The following is a 21,161-nucleotide window of genomic DNA, read 5'->3' on the forward strand; positions in this document are numbered from 1 at the left end:
GACCAGGCGTCTGTTACACCGAAGGAAACCTGGCCGTGGTATTGAGAGTGGCTGGCCTGGGGAGTTCAGCTGAGGAATGGATGTGAGACTAAGGGCTGAACACAACAGAAAAGAAGAGAGCTTCTGTCTAAGATGCAGGGAAGTCTTGGAAGCTGTCTGAGCTCATTGATTGCTGTGGAGATGTCTGAATTACCCGATGTGGGTCCAAGTAGCTTTCGATTTTCAAAACTGGTTAGTGGGCTCTCTACTCATTGCCATCTCCTTTTTCACAAGTTCCAGCATCCTGACTGGACTGTGAAATCTGGTATAGGGCCGGGTAATCTGATTACAAGACCAGGATCCAACTTAGGTTATTGGGGTGGGGGTGAATGGGGTGAGTTTGAAGCTCCAACCATGCTATTCCAGCCCCACTTGTTCCTTTTAAACTATGGTCCCCAGAATACAGACACTAGTAAGAGTTTAGTATAGCGCTTGCCTCTGAAGCATATTTCTCTGCATCCCAATAAACACTTTAATTCTTAGTGGGCCTAATGCCTACTTATATCTGATCACTGTCTGGGCTCTACTGCAATGCACTGGGATTTTGCAGCTTGTCACATAGTTCGCCAGTCAAATTTTCCCCCTTTCTGTCGGTGCTTCAGAATGGTTTTTGGTATACTTCTACTTTATAAGGCTTGTTGTTTGGTTGAGGTTTTTGTTTGCTTCTTCTGTTGTTGTTTCAGAACAGCTTCATTGAGACAAAAGCCTGTAGACACCATAAAATCCAGCCATTTCCAGTTGTGCAATCCAGTGGGTTTATACTGCACTACAGTAACTTCAGAGAGTATGCAGTCATCACCATTACCAATTTCAGAGCGTCCCCCTAATGTGCCCATTAGCAGCCTCTCTCCAGCCTTAGGCAAGTATTGCTGGAGTTTCTGATTTTGTGAATTTGCCTGTTCTGGATGTCATGAAATGGGATCATTCATTATGTGGCCTTTTGCAGCCGTCTTCTCTCATATAGTGTGATGCTTTCAACATCTATCCATAGCATAGGATGTATCAGTACTTCATTTCTGCCGACGAAGAGCTTTTCATTGTATGATTGGTTTATGTACTCGCCCGTTGATGAACATTTGGATTGTTCTACTTTGGGGAGAGAATAAATAGTTCAGTTACGAACATCCATGTGTAAGTTTTTATGTGGACATATATTTTCATTTCTCTCGGGTATATCTTTAGGAACAAAAGCATTGCATCATGCGGTAACTCTGTGCTTAACGTTTTGGAAGACTGCAAAGCTGTGTTCCCTCAGCAGTGTATGAAGGTACTAGTTTCTCCACATCCCAACTAACATGTATCTAATTATATCATTATCATCATCATTATTATAGATATACTAGTGGATGTCAAGTAGTATTTTTTTTTTTAGTTGTTTCCCTAGTGATTGCGTGTTGAGCATCTTCTCGTGTGTTTTTGTGTATGTTCTTTGGGAAAACATCTTTTAAAATCCCTTGCCAGCTATTGTCCTGGATTATTTATCTCATTGATTTATAAGAGAGGCTTATACATTTTAGATGCAAGACTCTTATCATATACACAGTTTGCAAATACGCTCTCGTATTCTGTAGGGTGTCTTCACTTTCTGCATGAAATTACTGGTAGGGTTTGATGAAGGAGGAGGAGATAGGAGGATCACGAGTTTGAGGCCAGTCTGGGCTACACAGAGCTCTGGTCTTTGGTGTCTGACTTCTCCTGGGGACACCGTCTCTGGACCACATGGGGAGTCTGAAATACTTTCTGGAGGTCGTCTTGGAGCCAAGGGAGAATGGGAAAAAAAACTAAGGATCCACCTGAAACCACCTGAGTTTCATGGCTACTTTCACCACTGGGTGCTGACCTCTATTTATAGCAAAAAGTTTTAAATTTCAATGAAATTCAACTTGTCTGTATTTTTCTTTCATTTTCATATCTAAGAAACCATGATCTAATCCAAGGGCTCAAAGATTTATACCTATGTTTCCTTTTAAGTTTTGTAGTTTTAGCTGCTACATATAGATATTTGATACACTTAGGTTTACTTTCGTGTGTACATAAGAGTGGATTACAGTTCTACATTTTTTGCATTTACCTAGACAGTTGCCCCAACACCACTTTTTGAAAAGACTTTGCCATTGAATTGGCATCTGTGTCCAAAGTCAGTTGGCAATAGATGAGCGGGCTTGCCTCTGGACTCTTGATTCTGTTATATTGTTTTATATGTTTAATTTTAATCTGATAATTAAGATTTTAATAATCAAAAACTTGTGTGAAGCTTTAAAATCAGCAAGTAATTCCTTCAACTTTGTTCCTTTTCAAGGTTGCTTTGACAATTTTGGACCATCTGAATTTCCATGTAGACTTTGTCAGTTTCTACAAAGGAAAGTGTTACAAGAATTGTGTTGTGTCTATATATCAATATGGGTGCTATTTTTATAATATTAAGTATTTAATCCATAAACATGGTATATCTTTCTGCTTGCTTTCATGGTTATCTTTTCCATGTATCGTGGTTTTCAAAATACAAATTCTGCACCTCTTTTGTTAACTTTGTTTCTATGTGTTTTATTCTCTTTGGAGAAGAGGTGTTGGTACTACGGATTGAACCTAGGGTCTTATGCATGCCAATGAAGTGTGCTACCACTGAGCAATATTCTCAGCCCTCTGTTTTATTTTAATCCTCTGTAGACCAGGCTGCAATTAAAGGCATGTGTCACCATGCCCAGCTTTATTTTAATTTTTAAAAGGAAAAGTCTTATGTATCTCTGCCTCAATACCCTCCAAGTGTGTGTGGTGTGTGTGTGTACGTGTGCACGTGTGTACGTGTGCACGTGTGTGTGCATGTGTGTGTGTGTGTGTGCATGTTTAGGTAGGTGCATGCATATTGTGGTGCACATGTGGACATGAGGACAACAGTTTTTGGGAGTCAGTTCTCTCCTTTCATCTTTTTGCTTCTGTTGCTGAGCAGCGAATTCCAAGATAGCTGGCCCACAAGTGTCCAGGTGATTCTTCTGTCTCTGCCTCCCGTGTCTTCGCACAAGTACTGGCATTACAGATGATTACCACCACATCTGCTTTCTACATGTATTCCAGGCAGAAAGTCAGGTCACTGGGCTCGTATGAGTAGTATTTTGCCCTTTAATTCATCTTTCTAGCCCACATTGCTTTATTTTTCCATGATGATGTAGTAAATAGACTCGGTTTCTCTTTTATTAGTGGTCAGCATTGGATAGCAAATGAACCTTGTATATGCCAATCAGGAGCTCGCCTGTTGAGCTACCGACCTAACTCTCTTTTTTGAATTTTTATTTGGAATCATGGTCTCAGAAGTTGCCCAGGCTAACCACCAGCTTGATATCTTCCTGTTGATGTCTTTTGAACAACTTGCACTATCCATCACTCCTGCTTTATTTTTCATTTCAGATTTTATTACAAGTATATAATATTACATTTTTAAATAATTCATAGGCTACAACCTCATCAAACATATTATTTTTAATAGATTTCTAGTGGATTTCTTAAAATCTTTCATGTATGAGATCGTGTCATCTTTGAAATTTAATTTACTTCTTCCTTTCGAATCTGTATGTATTTTATTTAATTTTTAAAGGTAATTTATTTAACCGGGCAATGGTGGTGCATGCCTTTAATCCCAGCACTCAGGAGGCAGAGGTAGGTGGATCTCTGTAAGCTCAAGGCCAGCCTGGCTTACAGAGTGAGTTCCAGGGCAGCCAGGACTGTTGTATAGAGAAATCTTGTCTTAGAAAACTAAAAAATATATTTATTTTTATTTTATGTGCATTGGCATTTTGCCTGCATGTATGTCTGTGTGAAGGTGTCAGATCTTGAAGTTACAGACAGGTGTGAGCTGCCATGTGGGTGCTGGGAATTGAACCCTGTTCCTCAGGAAGAGCAGCCAGTGATCTTAACTGCTGAGCATCTCTCCAAACCCTTTTATTTAATTTTTTAATTTAATCATTCTGGTTACAACCTGTATGTATTCGTTACTTTTCTGATGCCATGATAAAATGCCATGATCAAAAAGCAACTCAAGGAAGAAAGGATTTATTTTAACTTATGGCTCCAGAGGGATCGATCAAGTTCATTGTAGTGGGGAAGGCATGGCAACAGAAGCAGGAAGTAGAGAGATCACATTTCATCTGTATAAAGGAAGCAGACAGCTGGAACAGGAAGTGGGTGAGTCCTCAAAGCACACCCCCAGTGATGCACTTCTTCCAGGAAGGCTCCATCTCCAAAAGGTTCCATAACTTCCCTGTTGTATGAACTGTGGTGGGCTGCGTTCCGGCCACCCCGGCTCCCGCATGGCTAGCTTTATACCCAAAATAATTACGCGGAAACTGTATTCTTTTAAACACTGCCTGGCCCATTAGTTCCAGCCTCTTATTGGCTAGCTTTTACATATTGATCTAACCCATTTCTAATAATCTGTGTAGCACCATGAGCTGGCTTACCAGGAAAGATCTTAACCTGCGTCTATCTGGAGTGGGAGAATCATGGCAACTCACTGACTCGGCTTCTTTCTCCCAGCATTCTGTTCTGTCTACTCCGCCTACCTAATTTTCTGTCCTATTAAAGGGCTAAGGCAGTTTCTTTATTTAACCAATGAAATTAACTCCTCCATCATTTCCCCTTTTTCTGTTTAAACAAAAAAGAAAGGCTTTCACTTTAACATAGTAAGATTACATATAACAAAACAGTTATCAAGCAAGAATTACAGTTACAATATTTATATCTATTTTATCTTATATCATAACTAAGAAAAACTATAACTAACCATTCTTCAACTCCATCAAAGACTCCAGAAGGATATAATATTACCTAAGCAAACAAGAAATAAGTAACTTCTAAAATTCTAGAAATGACAGAGACATCTCGCTGCCTGGACAGTCACCCAAAGTTCCTCTGTACCGTTGGGGCACCCATCTTGGCCTACAGGCCCATAGATTCCAGCAGACATTTCCATGAAGCAGGAAATTCCAAAGACAGTTCAGTCACTATCTACTGTGTCCTGCAGAATGTCTCGCAGACTCTTTCATGAATCAGGAACCCCGAAAGACCATCTCACCTTTAGGCAAGTTCAGCAGTCCTCTCTCTGCAGGTTCTCTGTGTCCAGTTTATACAATAGTCCAGGCAAGAGCAGTTTTTTGCCCAAATGGCTAACCAACTCCATAAGGAGCCTCTTCAATGCCCATCTTCCTCTTGAAGTATATTGGTGCTGCCAGGAGCAGACATGTCTCATTGTCATGAAAAGCCCTAAATTATTAAAACATTAAATGTCATATTCTGTAGTCTTTGAAAGATATGAAGAATGACTATCTAACTGAACTATATATATATTTAGAAAAATCTAACTAACATGACTACAAGCTTGATTATTATTGATGATTATCCATTAACAACCTATATTTCCTAATTATACATTACATTTTAAAAATGAACTACACAATCACAATACCTTAATCAAGATTAGAAATATGCATATACATATAACAAAATTGACCTTAAAATCATACCAATGCAAATTATTCATATCTATATCATATCCCCCTTTAAATGTAAAAGAACATTTATAAACCATATTTGGGAACATGGGCGCAGTTTTTTCTCTCCAAACTGCTTCCTGCTGAATGGGGGCGCTGTTATTCAGGTCTTTTATGGGATAACCTGTGTGCTAGGTTCATCTCAGTCGGCAGTTGAGCAAAGTAATTTTTTGAGGGTGTTCACAGCAACTTTTCGGGAGGGCGTGGTCTATCATACCATATTGGGATAGAAACAATCCACAGGGTCTCGTCCTCTGTGAAAACAAAAGAAGACCCTCTCCAAAGCATCATATCCTTTGACCCAAATTCTGAAGTCATAATACCCATATGATATCCATTCTGGTTCCACTTGGCAACCCATATAATGAAATGTCTCTCAGTACTTAGCTTCTTCACAGTCAAAAATTTTAAAGAAAACATAATGTATATAATCCAGACTCTCTGTGAATTTTCCATTTGTACGTGGTTTATTTTTATTTCTTTTTAAATCTATAACTATCTGTACTCTGTCTCTTTAAAGACTTTACCTTTTTTTAAGACATTAACTTTATTCTCTATATTCTATTTCTTCTCTTTCCCAAGCCTACGTACATTCATCCAACACTGTGACTCATTTAGTGGTCTTTTATGTCTGAATCTGTCTTTTTGTGAATCTGTAATTTTTTTACTATCCAGGAGCATTTCTTAAAATGTTAAGCACTTCTTAAAAACTTGAGTTGCACCATGTACAAGTAATACGGTATGGCCTGTCCTGCCCAGTCTGAACCTTAACTGTGCTTTATTATGGTAATTATGGTAGTTCCTGCCTGAGACCAGCACAGTTCAGCATGGCGGAGCTGAGCCCTTCTGCCTCAGAGCCATTTGGTGCCCCTGAGCCACACACAGTTCTAGGCACACAGCAGTCCACATTGCCATCAAGCAAGCCGTAGCACTTTACTCCAAATGATCCATTCAAAGACTCTGTCTCCCACAGGAGCCAGGCAGAGATCACGATGGTGGCACAGCCCAGAAAGCCAGCATTTTAAAACAGCCAGTTTTTTCCTGCTGCTGAGACAGGACAATTTCTCTCTGCGGCACGCAACCCAGAAACAGCAAAAAGCTGTCTTAAATTTTCTCTCTCTCCTTTTTAAGCCCTCTCAGGTTTTATGTGGCATTAGTTAATCACGTTGAGTGCCACTCTGTAGTGATGAACGGCAGGCTGCGTCCTGCCACCCAGCTAGCTTTCCCCGAAATAATTACACGGAAACTGTATTCTTTTAAACACTGCCTGGCCCATTAGTTCCAGCCTCTTATTGGCTAGCTCTTACATATTGATCTAACCCATTTCTAATATTCTGTGTAGCACCACGAGCTGGCTTACCAGGAAAGATCTTAACCTGCGTCTATCTGGAGTGGGAGAATCATGGCAACTCACTGACTCGGCTTCTTTCTCCCAGCATTCTGTTCTGTCTACTCCGCCTACCTAATTTTCTGTCCTATTAAAGGGCTAAGGCAGTTTCTTTATTTAACCAATGAAATTAACTCCTCCATCACTTCCCCAGACAGCATCCCCAACTGGGGACGGAATAGTGTTCATATACATGAGCCTGTGAGGAGGATTTCTCATTCACACTCAGTATAATGTTGAATGGAAGTAGTAGAGCATAGACACCCTGCTCTTGTTTCTGATCTTTGGGGAATATATTCAGTGTTTCAACACATTAAATATGATGCTATTGTGAGTTTCTCTTTGTCTATTCTTAGTTTGTTTGCATGCTTTTATCATGAAAGGATATTGAATTTTTTAAATACCAAAGCCTTTTTGTGCCTTCTGAAATCGATCATGATTTTTTTCATTCTATCAATATGATGCATTATATTGATTTTCAGATGTTAAAACAATCTTTCATTCTTAAAATAAATTATCCTTGGTAGTGGTATATGATTACTTTTTTATATTACTGGATTTGGTATGCTAGTATTTCATTGAGAATTTTTGCATTCATTTTGATAAGGGATAATGGTCTGTATTTGTATTGTTTGTTGTCGGTGTTAGTGTCAGTGTAGTGGTGGCCTAATGGAATGACCTGAAAAGTGTTACATTTTCCTCAATATTCTGAAAGAGTTTATATATAAAGAATTGATCTTTTCTTTAAGTATTTGGTAGACTTCACCAGTGAATCCATATGTTTCTGGCCTTTCCTTTTTTAAAAAATTCCATTGTGTATATATATATTATATTTTATTTATCCATTCATTTTTAAAAGATTTATTTACTTGTATTTTATGGGTATTAATGCTTTTCCTACATGGAAGTACATCTGTGCACCACATGCACGCAGTGTTCATGAAAGGGAGAAAAGGGTGTCAGAGTCCCTGCACCTAAGCTGCCAAGTGAGTGCCAGGAACTGAACCTAGGTCCTCTATAAGAGCAGCAATGTGCCATTTTCCCAGCCCCCTGAGCTTTTCTTTGTAGGTAGCTTAGTCTCTTTAGTTATTATAAGATTATTTGAAGTTTCTAAACTTCTTTGCTACTTCAAATTTTTTATTGAATAGTGTGTGTGTGTGTGTGTAAGTGCAGGCATGAGCATGCCACAGAGCATGTGTGTCTTAGTCACGTTCTATTGCTATAAAGAGGCACCATGACAAGATTATAAAAGAAAGCATTTAGTTGGAAGCTTGCTTATAGTTTCTGAGGATTGGTCCATTATCATCACGGCAGAAAGCATGGCAGCACAAATAGCTCTGGAGAAGTAACTGAGAGCTTTACATCCTGATCCAGAGGCAGTAGAGAGACAGAGACAGACAGACAGACTGGACCTGACATGGACTTTCAAACCCTCAAAGCTCACCTCTAGTGACACACTTCCTCCACCAGGACCACATCTCTTGATCCTTTCGAAGAGTTCCACTCCCCAGTGACGAAGCATTCAAATATGTGAGCCTCTGTGGGCCATTCTTATTCAAACCACCACAATGTGTGGTGATCAGAGAACAACTTTCTAGAGTCAATTCTCCCCTTCTCCCATGGACTCCAAGGACAGGAGCCAGAGCATCAGGCTTGCCCAGCAAACACTTTGATCTGCTGGGACATCTTGCTGACCTCATTGCCAGGCATTTTTGACAGTTTGTGTCTTTCTAGAAATTTAGTCATTTCACCTAGGTTGTCTTTTGGGCATACAATTGCTCTCAGATTCTTCCTTTCTATTCCTTTTGCTTCTATAAGGTCAGTTATAATATCGCCATGTTTGCTTCCGAGGTTTATTCACTGACATCCTTCTGTCTCTTCTTATTCTTGGTCAGTCTAACCAAGAGTTTTGGAAATCCCATTGTGTTTGAACATCTACAAATGCGTGTGCATGTGCTTTACAGGCAAGAAAGTAAGTCTCCTCATTCCTGTGTATGTAGCTTTCGGCCTGAGCCTCAAAAAGCATACTTTTCTGTTCCTCGTGCTGAGGCAGATTTATCCTCAACTAGCAGCGTCTTTAGTACCCAGTGGCCCTGGTGCACAGGGCTGTCACAGTCCTACCTCTCACTGTGGGAATTACGCTGCAGCTTTTTAGTACATGGCCCTCAGCCAAAGTGGCTCATTTCTAAGTATGAGGGCCTGGAACAGAGCCGAAGGCATCAGGTTCTAACAGCAGGGACCCTCAATCCAGGCATTGTAGATAGGCCCGGGGCTTGATCATCTGGAACATTGTCTACATGGTGTCCTGAATGGGAACTGAGGCAAGGAAGGCCTCCTACTGTTCTGACCATACTCTCCTTGGTCCCAGTGCCCAGTACTGTGCTGTCCTGCTTAACAGGGACTCTAATGACAGGTGGGAGACTCCAGAAGGCAGGAAAAGGCATTTGAGATACGGAGCAAGGCCTGACTCTATCTGATGATCTGGGGTGACTGACCCAGTTGGTAGTTTTCCCCCTTTTCTCAGCATGCCCCAAGTCCTAGGGTAAGGCATTCGTTAGTTCAAAAAATGCGTTAGGGTCGATAACACGTCTACTTATTTGGATGGGTTTGCACTGAGCCAGAAATGCAAACCAACTGTGACAGCAACAGCCCCACCCAGGGCTGCTGACTCAGGACCAAGAGGAAGAGGGAGCTGCCAGACTTCATGATTTCTGTAAACAGTTCTTGAAAGAGAAACCACACACTTGCCCTTCTGCCAGCCGCAGTTTGTCCCCACAGCTGACAGGGCAGTCATTGTCTTTCCTCTGATGCCCTCTGGCAGGACTCCTTAGTTTGAACTCCATGGATCTCTAGTGAGTCTACAGCTAGAATTTAGGAGATCTGAGAACTGGGGTAGAAAAACAATTTGATCTTTTCTCTACGAACCATGAACAGAATTTTAGCATTTCCTTGAAGTCTGAATGTAGGCAACAATAGTATTAGCCGAATCAGGATTTTCTCCCCAACAGAAATCACAACTATTTTCATATTGTGATACAGTTGTTACATCTCAGAAATCTCCAGACTCTAATCTCTAGACTTGCCATCAAATCTTTTGTTATTAGAGATAAAACTGGACTATGAAATGATTTTTAAAAAATGAATCTCATATGATTGATCTCCTTTGTTATACTATATATTTCATTTTATTTTATGCATGTAAGACAAGAAAGAATGTATCTTTTTAAAATATTTATTTATTATGTATACAATATTCTGTGTACACGTATCCCTACAGGCCAGAAGAGGGCACCAGACCTCATTACAGATGGTCACTACGAATTGAACTCAGGACCTTGGGAAGAGCAGGCAATGCTCTTAACTGCTGAGCCATCTCTCCAGCCCAAAAGAATGTATCTTTAAAAAATGTTATTTTAAGAAAGGATCCAGGTTTACCAAACTGCCAGAGGAGTCCACACATGACTTGCCAAAGTTGAGAACCTACCTTAGATCTTAGACCACTTATGTCCCTTGGGCCTCGTTCTGTTGTTTTGTTTTTGTGTTTGTGCACTTTTCCCTATTTGTTGAGATAGGGAAGGGTGTCTCACTATATAGCCAAGGCTAGCCTTGAACTCGAGGTCATCCTGCCTCAGCTTACCAGGTGCCATGCCTGAGTACTAGTGTGTCATTGCTTTGTTTTCCTTGAGACTGGGTTTTACAGCCAAAATGGTCTTATAGCCAAATCTGGCCTACACTTGCCATCCACCTGCCTCAGTGCTTGGATTACAGGTGTGTGACACCATGCCCAGCTCTCTTGGGCTTCATTTCTGAAGCACAAAAGTTTGCCTATCTGCGTGCTTAGTGTTAATGACATTGGTCAGCTTCACCTCTGTGCCATGTGTCTTAGTCTACCAAAGTAGGACTAGGAGCACTGCTCATAGGAATGTTGTGATGATTAATGAATGTGAAGCATTTGAACTGGACCCATGGTCAGTGCCAGCTAGGTATTGGCTATTATTGCCAATGCTGGTTCATAGCAACGAGCTCAATAATATGTTCTCCTATGACCTCCATTTTTAGAAAAAAAGGAAAGCAAGACTTAGAGAAGCACGGTGATCAACTCAAGGGCATGCATGCATCACAGGAATGGCAGAGGCCGATGTCAAGGCTAAGTTTGTGTAAACCCCGTGGAGGTCGCTTTTCACTACAGAGTGAGAGGAGGTCATGGCCCTCTGAGAGATGATGGGTGTTGCCGAGGAGCTCAGCTGAGAAGGAGCAACTAGCTGCCTGGCAGTCTGAATAAGCTCGGCTTCGCCGCCCATCCTCAATATACCAATTAAAGAAGAACTAAGATTAAAGAGAAAGTAAAGAGAAGTAATAATGAAAACCAGATAAAAGTGGTTTTCAATGTGGCCACACTGAGAAGAGGAACAGTGAGTCCAAGACCATATTTGGGGTTACAGACATGGCGGGTAATCATTGAGCCATTATAGTCTGGGCTCTGGTCTGTCCTGCAGATTGGTCTCGTAAGTTGTCAGAACTCTTCCTGGGAGGCAGGTTCCTCCTCTGGCTGACACCAGGGCTTCAAGCCAAGCCCTTCCTTTCTGGGATTCCAGAGAAATTTTTTATTCTTTGGGGTCCACTGTTTCAGAAGTCTGATGGCAGAAGGGAGGGGCATGAGCCTCTCCCTAGAACACCCCTCTCCTGCTCAGATGGTTACGGTCCCTATTGTCTCCTCTCCCTGTGTTTACAGGGACCTCCCAGCTTCATATGCCCAGCAGCAGCCAGGTCTAAGGGTCCAGTCCTCCTTCCAAAGGAGCATCCATAGTCCACGGGGTAAAGCTGCACAGGCCTTGCAACAATGAGCTCGTGTCACAACCCAGAACACCCTTGTTCCTAAGTGGAGCTCCGGCCACATGGTTCAGTGGAGCCAGGACAGGATGGGGGAGGGGCTGAGAAGAGCAGGAGCTGTTGGGATCAGAGATGGTTTCCTGAAGTGATCTTGGAGCTGAGCGGATTGCCACTGGAGTAGAGCCAAGAATGTTTATAAAGTCCACCCCTTTCCCCTTCTCCTTTTCCCTTTTTCCTCTTTCCTCATTTTCTTCCCTTCTCTCCTTCTTCAGAAGGTTCTCTTTATAGTGTGCGGGTTGGGTCTTGAACTCTTGGGCTCAAACAATCCTCCAGCCTCAGTCTCCCATATAATGTAGACAGTAGGGTCATGTCATCGCATCCTGAATGTTTATGAGTTTTTATTTTTTCTTATTTTATTTTTTTTAAAAAAAATATTTATTTATTATGTATACAATATTCTTTCTGCGGGTATGCCTGAAGGACAGAAGAGGGCACCAGACCTCATTACAGATGGTTGTGAGCCACCATGTGGTTGCTGGGAATTGAACTCAGGACCTTTGGAAGAGCAGGCAGTGCTCTTAACCACTGAGCCATCTCTCCAGCCCTGTTTATGAGTTTTTAAAGCAGAAGGATGAGATGTGCAAAGGCCCAGGGCATGAAAAGGTCTAGTGTGTAAGTAGAAAAAGGAAGTGATTCGACATATCTGAAGACAGACTAGAAGAAGGAAGGATGAGTGGGCATGCCTCCCCGATCAGATAGTGAAGAATGTCAGAATCAGGTCAGGAAGGCTTCCTCTCCAGAGAGAGAGCCATTGAGAATGAGATTTGTAAGCTCAAGGCGGCATGTGTGTCTGTGCACATGTGCACGCGCACACACACACACAGGAACACCACCTCAGATACCTGGAACACCACCTCAGATACATGGAAAGTGGCTTGATTGGTAGGAGCAGAGATTAGGAGCTGGTTAGGACAGCAAGGAGCTACAATAGTCAAGGGAAGAGATGATCGGGACTCAGCTAAGGGGATGGAGAGTCTGGGCTTGGCTAGATTGTCTGACTTAGTCCATACCCCAGCCAGATTTCGTTCTTGTGCCCTAAATGGGAGAGAAAGGAATTGCAAGGAAACTGGCCCTCCTTGTTTTGACTTGTGTGGGTCCTGTGAGATAAGCTCCTCCCCCAAGCCATGGCCAGCACTTCACACATTCCATTTTAACATTCTCATATTAACAGCCAGGGCCCAATTCCCAGTCCCCACCCCACCCCCATCCCCCATCAGGAGGGCTGCTGAGGTAAGGGGCCCCTATTCTGCATCTGTGTGTGGCAGACAGGAAGGGGAGGGGGTGCAGGGAACAGGTCAGGGCCTACTCATTGTCAAAGGAAATAGCCACCCTTTTAAGCCTTTAAGAAACTGTTTTCTTCCAAGTAGATTCCCTGTTACCAAGGCAACTTGAGAACTCTGGGCTTTGTGTTTCTGCCTAGGGTCCCTGGGGAGAAATGGCCTGCTGAGCTTTCCCGAGTCTGGGCAAGATGCAGGACTTACTAGCTGGAAGTCCTTGTGTGGGGGCAGTATCTCACTTCATTCCTTAGGTGCTTATCCTTAGGAGGAGCCCACGCCACCCCTTGCTCAGCCCCAGAAGCCAGTTTTGGCCATGGAGAGTACAGGCTTCACACTGATAGGCCCAGCTTCTCCAGAACAAATGTCTGCACCCACCCTATGGACCAACCCTCCTAAAAGTTGGGGCAGGTGTCGGAGAGGGGTAAGGTATCGCTGTTCCGTATGTTTCTCAGTCATGTACTATATATTAGAACCGTGTCTCTGGCCTCGTGCCTGCATTGGGAGCTGTATGGGAAGGCGCGGGGGAAACTGGCCAGTAAATGTCATCTGGGCTACTTAGTCCCCACAGCTAGACTGGCATTAGAGTTGCCTAGGAAGTTTTCCAGAAATAGAAATCATGGAAATTGATTCTATCGGTGGTGCAGGTGGTGTAGGCACAGGTCCTGGATGTCACACTCTTGGGGTGACCCAGAGCCAACTGTGTGAACTTTCAGATCTGTTTCCTCGCTGAAAGGTCATTTAAACATCAGAAGGTATAAACAATGAACAGTGGGACCAGTGTCATAGGCAGCAGAATCTCTGTCTTCCTCCATCTCTTGAGAAGAGGGTTTTGGGAACCCTCAAGATCCTTTTCACCCTCCACCCCCACATCCTCCTTCCTTTCTTCTGTTCTGGCATTTTTCTTGGCATACCAAAGGTCTGCTACTGTGAGGTGCAAAGGTCCCTCAGGTTCGGGGCCCAGGATCCCGGGCAGGGCCTGTCTACCTTTGGGTGGCAGCAACAACCCAGAAATGTAGTAGTGTCTTTGGCTGCCCTGCCTACTTGCCTGTATGTACTGAGTGCCGTCCATTCCCATTCTTGTGTGCCTTCTCGCTAGCTTCTTCAAGTCACCTCTCCTACACTCAGGCATGTGTGAGACTTGATGGGGTTTTTTTTCTTTCTTCTCTCTCTAAATCATGACTGCGTTTTCATTCTAGAGGCTGGCATCTTTTAATCCTCGAAGCATCTTGACATCTACAGGTATCCTTAGTAGTCACTTCTAGTTCTCCACACAGAGGCTTGTTTAGACACCCACCTTTTAAGTTATGGACCAAACTGCTGCTGCTGCTTTCCTGTGTGTCCCATGCATGCCATGAGCTGGTTCTGTGAACGCAAAGGTGTAAACAAGAGGGTGTGGCCAGCAAGAGGGTTGCTTGCAGCCCTGGGAGCCCGCAGGGCTGGCACACAGTTGGTCTTTTTTCCTACTGTCCTTCACCTGCTTTCGTGAGTCTTTATACAAACTGACCCCACCGGCCCCGGCCTGCTACGTCATGAGAAATCTCAGGGCTGCTGGGTACCCTGTCTGACCTCCTAACGTCCTAGAAAGCATGGGGACCGCTCACAGCCTATATAGCCTTGTCCTTCCTCAGAATGGGCCATCAGCCACGTGCTCAGCACTGCCACTGGCCCAGCCTTGTTGGCCTTTTCTGCTGAATTCTAGAACCACCGCCTGGCTGATTCCTTCAGAGCCCCCAGATACAGTATACTGAACCCAGAGTCTCCCATTGGACCTAAGATTCCTGAGACTTGGGTTCCTCAGTTCTAAAGGAGAGACCGACCGACCATAGTCTTCCTGGATTGTAGCAATGAAATGGTTCTCCCTTTATTCCGCTCAAAGGGTCAAGTCAAACGTCTCTGTAACTAGGACTGGTTCTCCACAGGAACCCGTGAGGAGGGAGAGCAGGGCAGAATCGGGAGACAGACCTGGCTTTTTAGACAGTTGGATGGGAGGAGAGCGGGCAGGGAGGAGCTGTTCTGGGATGACAACCAACAGCTACAGGGTTGTGAAGAGGCCACTCACTTTCACCTACAGCGCAGTGACTTCTAAGCCTGTATCCTTAACTTGAAGAGCGTGAGGATAATAAATAACCTGCTGTCCAGGGTGGTTATGGGGATGAAGGATAATGGTCGTCCCTAAGTGCCCACCCCAGCACGCACAAGTAGCAGGGCTTCTGAGGGAAAATGTCTTAACTCATTTCTGAGCGAGCTGAGCAAGTACCAGAATGGGCTGTAGTTTTTTTTCTGACTCCGCTGTCTGTCTAGGAGCAAGAAACAGAGTGGTCTTGCTGCCTCTGGCTAGCCTGCTCTGGGAATTTGTTTCCAGCTAGCTCAATGGAGTCCCATAGCACCATCTAGTGTCCCAAAGTGGAAAGGCGCTCTCTCCACCCTGCCTATCCTCATTCCTTCCTTCCCAGCACTGCTTTGCCTAGAGGATTTCAAGGCTTCAGGCTAGCACAGATCAGCTAAGGTGCCTGGGAAGTTAAGTAACCGCAGGTCCCTGTCTCTGTTCGTTCAGTAACACAGACAGACACAATGTTTACACACCCTTTTTGGCTTTTTATTGGGGAGAAAAAGCGTTAGCGTACAGAACAATTTCTCTTCACAACACAATGTAATACAACAGCAATAGTCACAACAGTAACGTATTTGTTTCTCCCAGGCTTCAGGGAGTCCTTGGGCTACCCTTATACCCTGCATGCATTCCCCCACCCCCCCACCCCCCCACCCTTCCTCCTCCCCTAACCCCCATCCCTTCCCCTCCCCCACCCCTCACACCCACCCCCATCCCCATCCCCAACCCAAGGAGGCACTCAAAGCTTCAGACAGCTCCCGTAGCTGTCACATCACACACAAAATATATTGAAGATCTGGGAAAGAAGGGGAAAGGTCAAAGGAAGTCCAAGCCCCCTCTGCCCCCAGAGGCCTACAAACCAGTTTACTGCTTGTGCGCACTCTCCCTGGCTGAGGCTGTTCAGAGTAAGAAGAGCCAATGCGGTCCGACAAGGCCTGTACCAAGGAGGGCTCCGAAATTTGAGGTACAGGATGCCTGCCCTTTGCACTTCTCCACAAGCACAGGGTCAGCATGACCAGCATGCTGACATCAGCAGACAGGGTCCAGAGCTTCGAAGAACGGTGTTTTCCCGTTTGGAAGTCTCGCCTGAGGAAATAAGCTGAAAAACAGACACAGAACAAGGCCTTCACGTGGTGTTTTTTACTCCTGCCCCTGTGAGAATGGGGAAGCCAAACAACTGACATGTCTAACAGCTCGGGAGGGTGAAATGATTCCATGGCACACAGGTGACAGCCATTTCAGTCCCACTGCTGGCCCTCCAGCAGGATGACCTCCTCTTTAAGAAAGGGCAGTGAGAACCCACTAGAAGGAAATGAGCGACTGCTGCTTCTGCGCAATGCAATTCTGCATGTTTGCACGGGGGCTTTTTGTCCTTAGAGTGTTCTCTGCTTCCCAAATTTCCCATAATGACTATATGTTAACCCTTCTCTTGGGGGAAACCACTGTAAAAGGTAGCAACAGATTATAGGAACCCAGTTCCACTGATCTTCAGGCTAAGAAACAAAAGTAATAAGCAAACAGGCATCTTACCTCTTGCAGATGAACAGAGATCTCACCCTAAACCAGTCTGAGGACTGGGTCTGTTTCCGATTCGTCTTCCTCAGGTTCCTTCCTCTGGTCTTAGGTTCAAATTCTAGGGCTGAGCTCTCATGTAATTTCCCTCCTGCTGGCCACAGACACTTGGGCTGCACTTACCCAACTGCTAGGCGCTGTGCAGCAAGTTCAGTGTCCAGGGGACAAGTGTGGCCAGCAGTGAATCGGGCTGCCATTTTTGTGGCCAGAACTGATAATAACACATGTGTGGCTTTCACCGCAAAAGCAGTATTTTCTGGACCCAACTGAACAGCAGATGTCTTTCTAAGGGCACCTGAATTTGTGCTCCAGAAGCCCCTGGAGTGTGAAGGAGGCAGTCACCCCTGAAGCTGGCTAACTGAAGTTCGGCAACAGGCCTGAGAGAGATTGCCCCTCCTGAGAGAGCCGTGGGGGTGTTGGGCAGCTGCACTGCATGGGTGCAGTCTCTAGTGAGCTAGTCCTGGTCTCTTCTCTCAGAACCAAAGACTCCTTAGAGTCAGAGGGGCTTGAAGAACAGGGCAGCAAGGCCACCTCCGACACAGTCTGCAGACCAGAGCTTAGCTGGGTGAAAAAGGCCATGTACCTAAAGCAAGAGTCACTCCTTAGGATGTCAAACTGAGTTGTGACGCTGCTGCCACCTCGGCCACCCCACCCCTCGCATCCCTAACACCAAACCTTTAAGGGAAAAAAAAGTGGCCAAAGTCTGTTCAAGGGTCGTGGTGCAGGAGTCTGAGGGAAGATGACTCCAGCACTCAAAGTGGAGTCAGGTTGCCACCATCAGGCCAAGAGAGCAAGTCTCAGTCACTGTCCACTGCACGTGTGACTTCGTGTTCTCGCTGCACTGGGTGTAAGTCAGTTTCCCTTTCAGGCTCTTCTGCTGCAAACATAACAAGTATATACTTCTTGGTGCCATCCTGCTCATTGTCCAGGAAGTGGCCTCAGTAGCATTAGGAGGTTAATGTAGCCTGTCCTTTAAGTCATTGGGGCAGATCAGTGAGGCATTGGGTGAAGTCCTGTCTAGTCAGAGTAAAACCGTAAGAACACAGGACAAAGAACACACAGAGAGGCGAAGGCTGGGGACAACTAGAGGAGAGGACAAAGGTGACCAGTGCATTTACAAGAACAGGCCCAGAAACTTGGTCTCCAACTTGTGCAAGGACTGAGCACAGTACATGGCAAGAGGACAGCGACGACTGACCTCTCCCTTCTTAGATGGCCTTGGTTGGGCACATTTCACTCGCTGGTTGTGGTTGCAAAACAGTCTGGAATTCTACAGGTCTCCCTTGAGTTCTTCAGGTCTGGAGCTTTCTTAAGGACTGGTCAGTAGATGTGGCAGGTACAGCAGCAATAGCAAGAGCAAGGAATGCGGTAGAAGGGTGTGTTCCCTGTGGCCAACTCACCAAAGGATTCACACGCGAATTCGGCCTTGAGCTCGGTGCCCGCCCTGTCTAGGAGTGAGGCAGAACAGCACTGAGGGATGTCTTCGCACTTGGTCTTGCTCCAAGTGACCTGCATGGTGAATCAGTGGTGGTGAGCTGTAGAAGGGAGAATTGGTATCTGGAAGGCCCTCCAGAAGTGGGACGCGATTTTGGCTCCCCTGTCTGCTCGGTTGCATTATGGAAGGTGCCACGCTCAGGTAATTCTCGGCATGGTAGCCTGTCGCAGAGCTCACGGTCTGGGTTGACGTGTCCACAAGGACAGGTTCTTCTATCTCCAACACCTCTCCATGTAGGCCATAATGATGGGCAGCAAGCGCATGCATGTGTAAGTGAATGCAGTCGTGCACATACACATGATCGTGCTCATGCTGGACCTCCTCTATCACTTGCTCCTGTTCTGGAAGCAGGACCCTAACCTCAACTTCAGCTTCCTCCTCGTATTTATCTTCACTGCCGTCCTCATTCTTCTTCATCTCCTCCTCCTTGTCTTCTTCCTCATCCTCCTCCTCTTCCTCATCATCCTCCTCTTCCTCATCATCCTCATCTTCCTCCTCATCCTCATCTTCCTCATCCTCCATCTCTTCTTCCTCTTTCCTCATCTCCTCCTCCTCCTCCCTCAGCTCCTGTGAGAAGGCCTTCACGTGCCTCCCCTGGTCCACCAGATAAAGCCTGTGCCCGCCTGCCTCTTCACCCTCAACCTCATTCTCAATGTGGCACGCCACCACACCTTCATTTCCATTCTCATTGAGAACCGGAGCCAAAGGGTAGAAGCTGCTTTGAACTTCAGGGAGTGGGGTTGGCTTGGGGACCCGCACTTTCCTTTCTATCTCCGCACACTCGAGAATCAGCTCATCCAGATCTGCAATTTCAGTTGACCAAAAGAGCTCCCTTCGGACACATTCTGACAAGCCTTTAAGGAACTGCTTTTGGAGGCGATTGTCATCCCAAGACAAGAACTGGGCCAAGAATTGAAAAGCATCTGCATAGCTGCTTAGGGTACAATCTCCCTGCTTGAGCTTACGAATGGCCTTTTTAGCCACGCGCGAGGGGATGGGGCCACAGAATACCTTACGCATTTCATCCAGGAAGAGCGGGAAGTTGGAATTCAAGGAGCTTCCTTCCTGAGTGACTGAGATAGCCCAGTCTCTCGCTTCCCCTATGAAAAAAGAAACCAGAAAGGCCACCCGTTCCTCGCCCCCAGGGAAGTAATCTTCATGATCTGCTATGAAAGTCTCTAGCTGCATCAGAAATTCAGCCAGGTAGACCGGGTCGCCTGCAAATGGTTCTATGTCTGGCCGCTCAAGCGGTGGCAGAAAGACCTGTAGGGACAGCTCTTTTGGCGCGGGGGAGTGCAGCTCCGACTGGGACAAGCTGGGTGACAGAGGGGGGTCAGTGGACTCCTCGGGGTTGGAATAGTCCTGGACCACGTTAATCAAAAGATCATCTGAGACATCCTCGGGATCTGTGCGCGGAGGAGGCCAACACAGGAAAGGCACCTCCTCCTCCTCCTCCTCCTCCTCCTCCTCGGGAGCGGGCTCGTTCTCACTGGGCGGGTACTCAAAGTTCTCCTCGGCAAGGACGGGCACTATGGGCACCGGCCGGTGGATGTGGCTCGAGACACTGCCCCTCAAGGAATTAACCTCGGCCAAGGCTCTCCCGAGCTGCAGGCCCAGATGGGCATTCTCTCCTCGAAGGGCATTTAACTCCTCTTGCAGGGCCACATTCGCCAAGCGGAGGCTATTGAGATTTCCCGCCGCCTCTGACATCGTCACTAGTTCTTGGGGCTTTGAGTGTCCCGCAGTTGGGGGCAGGGAGTTACAGGGTCTGCGGGAGGAAGCAGAAATGAGGAGGTGGGCGCGGGAAGCTACCGAAGTGCGGCCAGAGGGCGACGGGGCCAAGCGAGCCCGAGCCACACCCACCCGGGGGACTCGGGCCCGGGACGCGTTACCTTGCTGCAGGGGTCGGAGAAGGCGGGCGGCAGCGCGGGTCCTGGAGGCAGCAGGCGCAGGGCACGAGTGAGACGCTGGCAGCGGTGGTGCGGTCTGAAGTAGGCAGAGCGGGAGGGAACGGACTGCGGCAGGATCTGTTGAGGAAAAATCTTGCGGACAGCGAGCCCTCGCCTTTTAAGCGCCGCCAAAGAGCGCCCCCAGCAGGGGCGGGCCTTCGGGAACGGAGGGAGCCCACTGGCTCCCGCGGCTGCGCTCTCACTCACTCTCTCCTTCCCTAGCTGCAGCTAACTCGGGTCGGGAAAATGCGACAGCGACTGCCCACTCGAGGTCGTCATGGCGACAGCCAGTGAACGTGTTCCTCTCCTCGGGCAGGCCCCCGAGTGTAGAGGAACTGCTTCGCGAGGCGCAGCTCAATCTCCAGAGCCTGTTGCAAGGTACTGCGAGGGAGGGGGGCTGCCCAGAGGCGGCTGCGCAGCAGGAGGGGGGCAAAGAAGAAACCGGGAACAGCGAAAGAAAGAAAACAGTTCCAAAGCATCTCTCTTTCCACCTTCCAGACTGATGATGCTAAGACTCTGTTTCCGGGGCTCTTGCTCTCTCCCTCCCTTTTTGATCCAGTAGTCCCTAAGTGGAAAGCATACAGGCTGAGGCCGGGCAAGTCACAGAGAGGGGAATAGGAGACTCCCTCAAAGGAGACACATATTCCCTCCAGCACTCCTGTCGTCATATCTTCCATGCCTTGGAATTCTGGCACTAGAAAACAAAGGGGACATCTATAGGGTCTCCTAACCCGGACTCCACACACTCTGTACCTGTAATAACCTCCCAGTCGCAATGAGGTTCTCCATAGAAATCACATGCCCAAGCTGGAGGTGTAGCTCTGTGGTAGCATGTGCAAGGCCCGAGACTGTATGTCCAGCACTACAAAAAAAGGCCATTTCTTGCTACCCTTGAGTTTCTC

General features: G+C 46.0%; 2 protein-coding genes across 3 annotated transcripts in view; one reads left to right on the plus strand and one right to left on the minus strand.

The window, feature by feature from the left end:
- Window positions 1-21,161, plus strand: part of Nhsl2 (NHS like 2) — a 91,832-nt gene that overhangs the window by 50,418 nt on the left and 20,253 nt on the right. The gene's annotated exons all lie outside the window — the stretch shown is intronic.
- Rtl5 (retrotransposon Gag like 5) lies at window positions 15,976-20,528 on the minus strand. The gene is made up of 3 exons (XM_057758960.1): window positions 20,203-20,528; window positions 16,774-20,078; window positions 15,976-16,342 (listed from the first exon to the last, which is right to left on the minus strand). The coding sequence occupies exon 2, from the start codon at window positions 20,018-20,020 to the stop codon at window positions 18,224-18,226; it is 1,797 nt and encodes a 598-aa protein (XP_057614943.1). The 5' UTR covers window positions 20,021-20,078; window positions 20,203-20,528; the 3' UTR covers window positions 15,976-16,342; window positions 16,774-18,223.

Source organism: Chionomys nivalis, chromosome X (genome assembly GCF_950005125.1).
Source record: "Chionomys nivalis chromosome X, mChiNiv1.1, whole genome shotgun sequence".
Lineage (NCBI taxonomy): Eukaryota > Metazoa > Chordata > Mammalia > Rodentia > Cricetidae > Chionomys > Chionomys nivalis.

Coding starts and splice junctions, on each gene's coding strand:
- Rtl5 (XM_057758960.1), bottom strand. CDS start 20,020: ATGTCAGAGGCGGCGGGAAATCTCAATAGCCTCCGCTTGGCGAATGTG.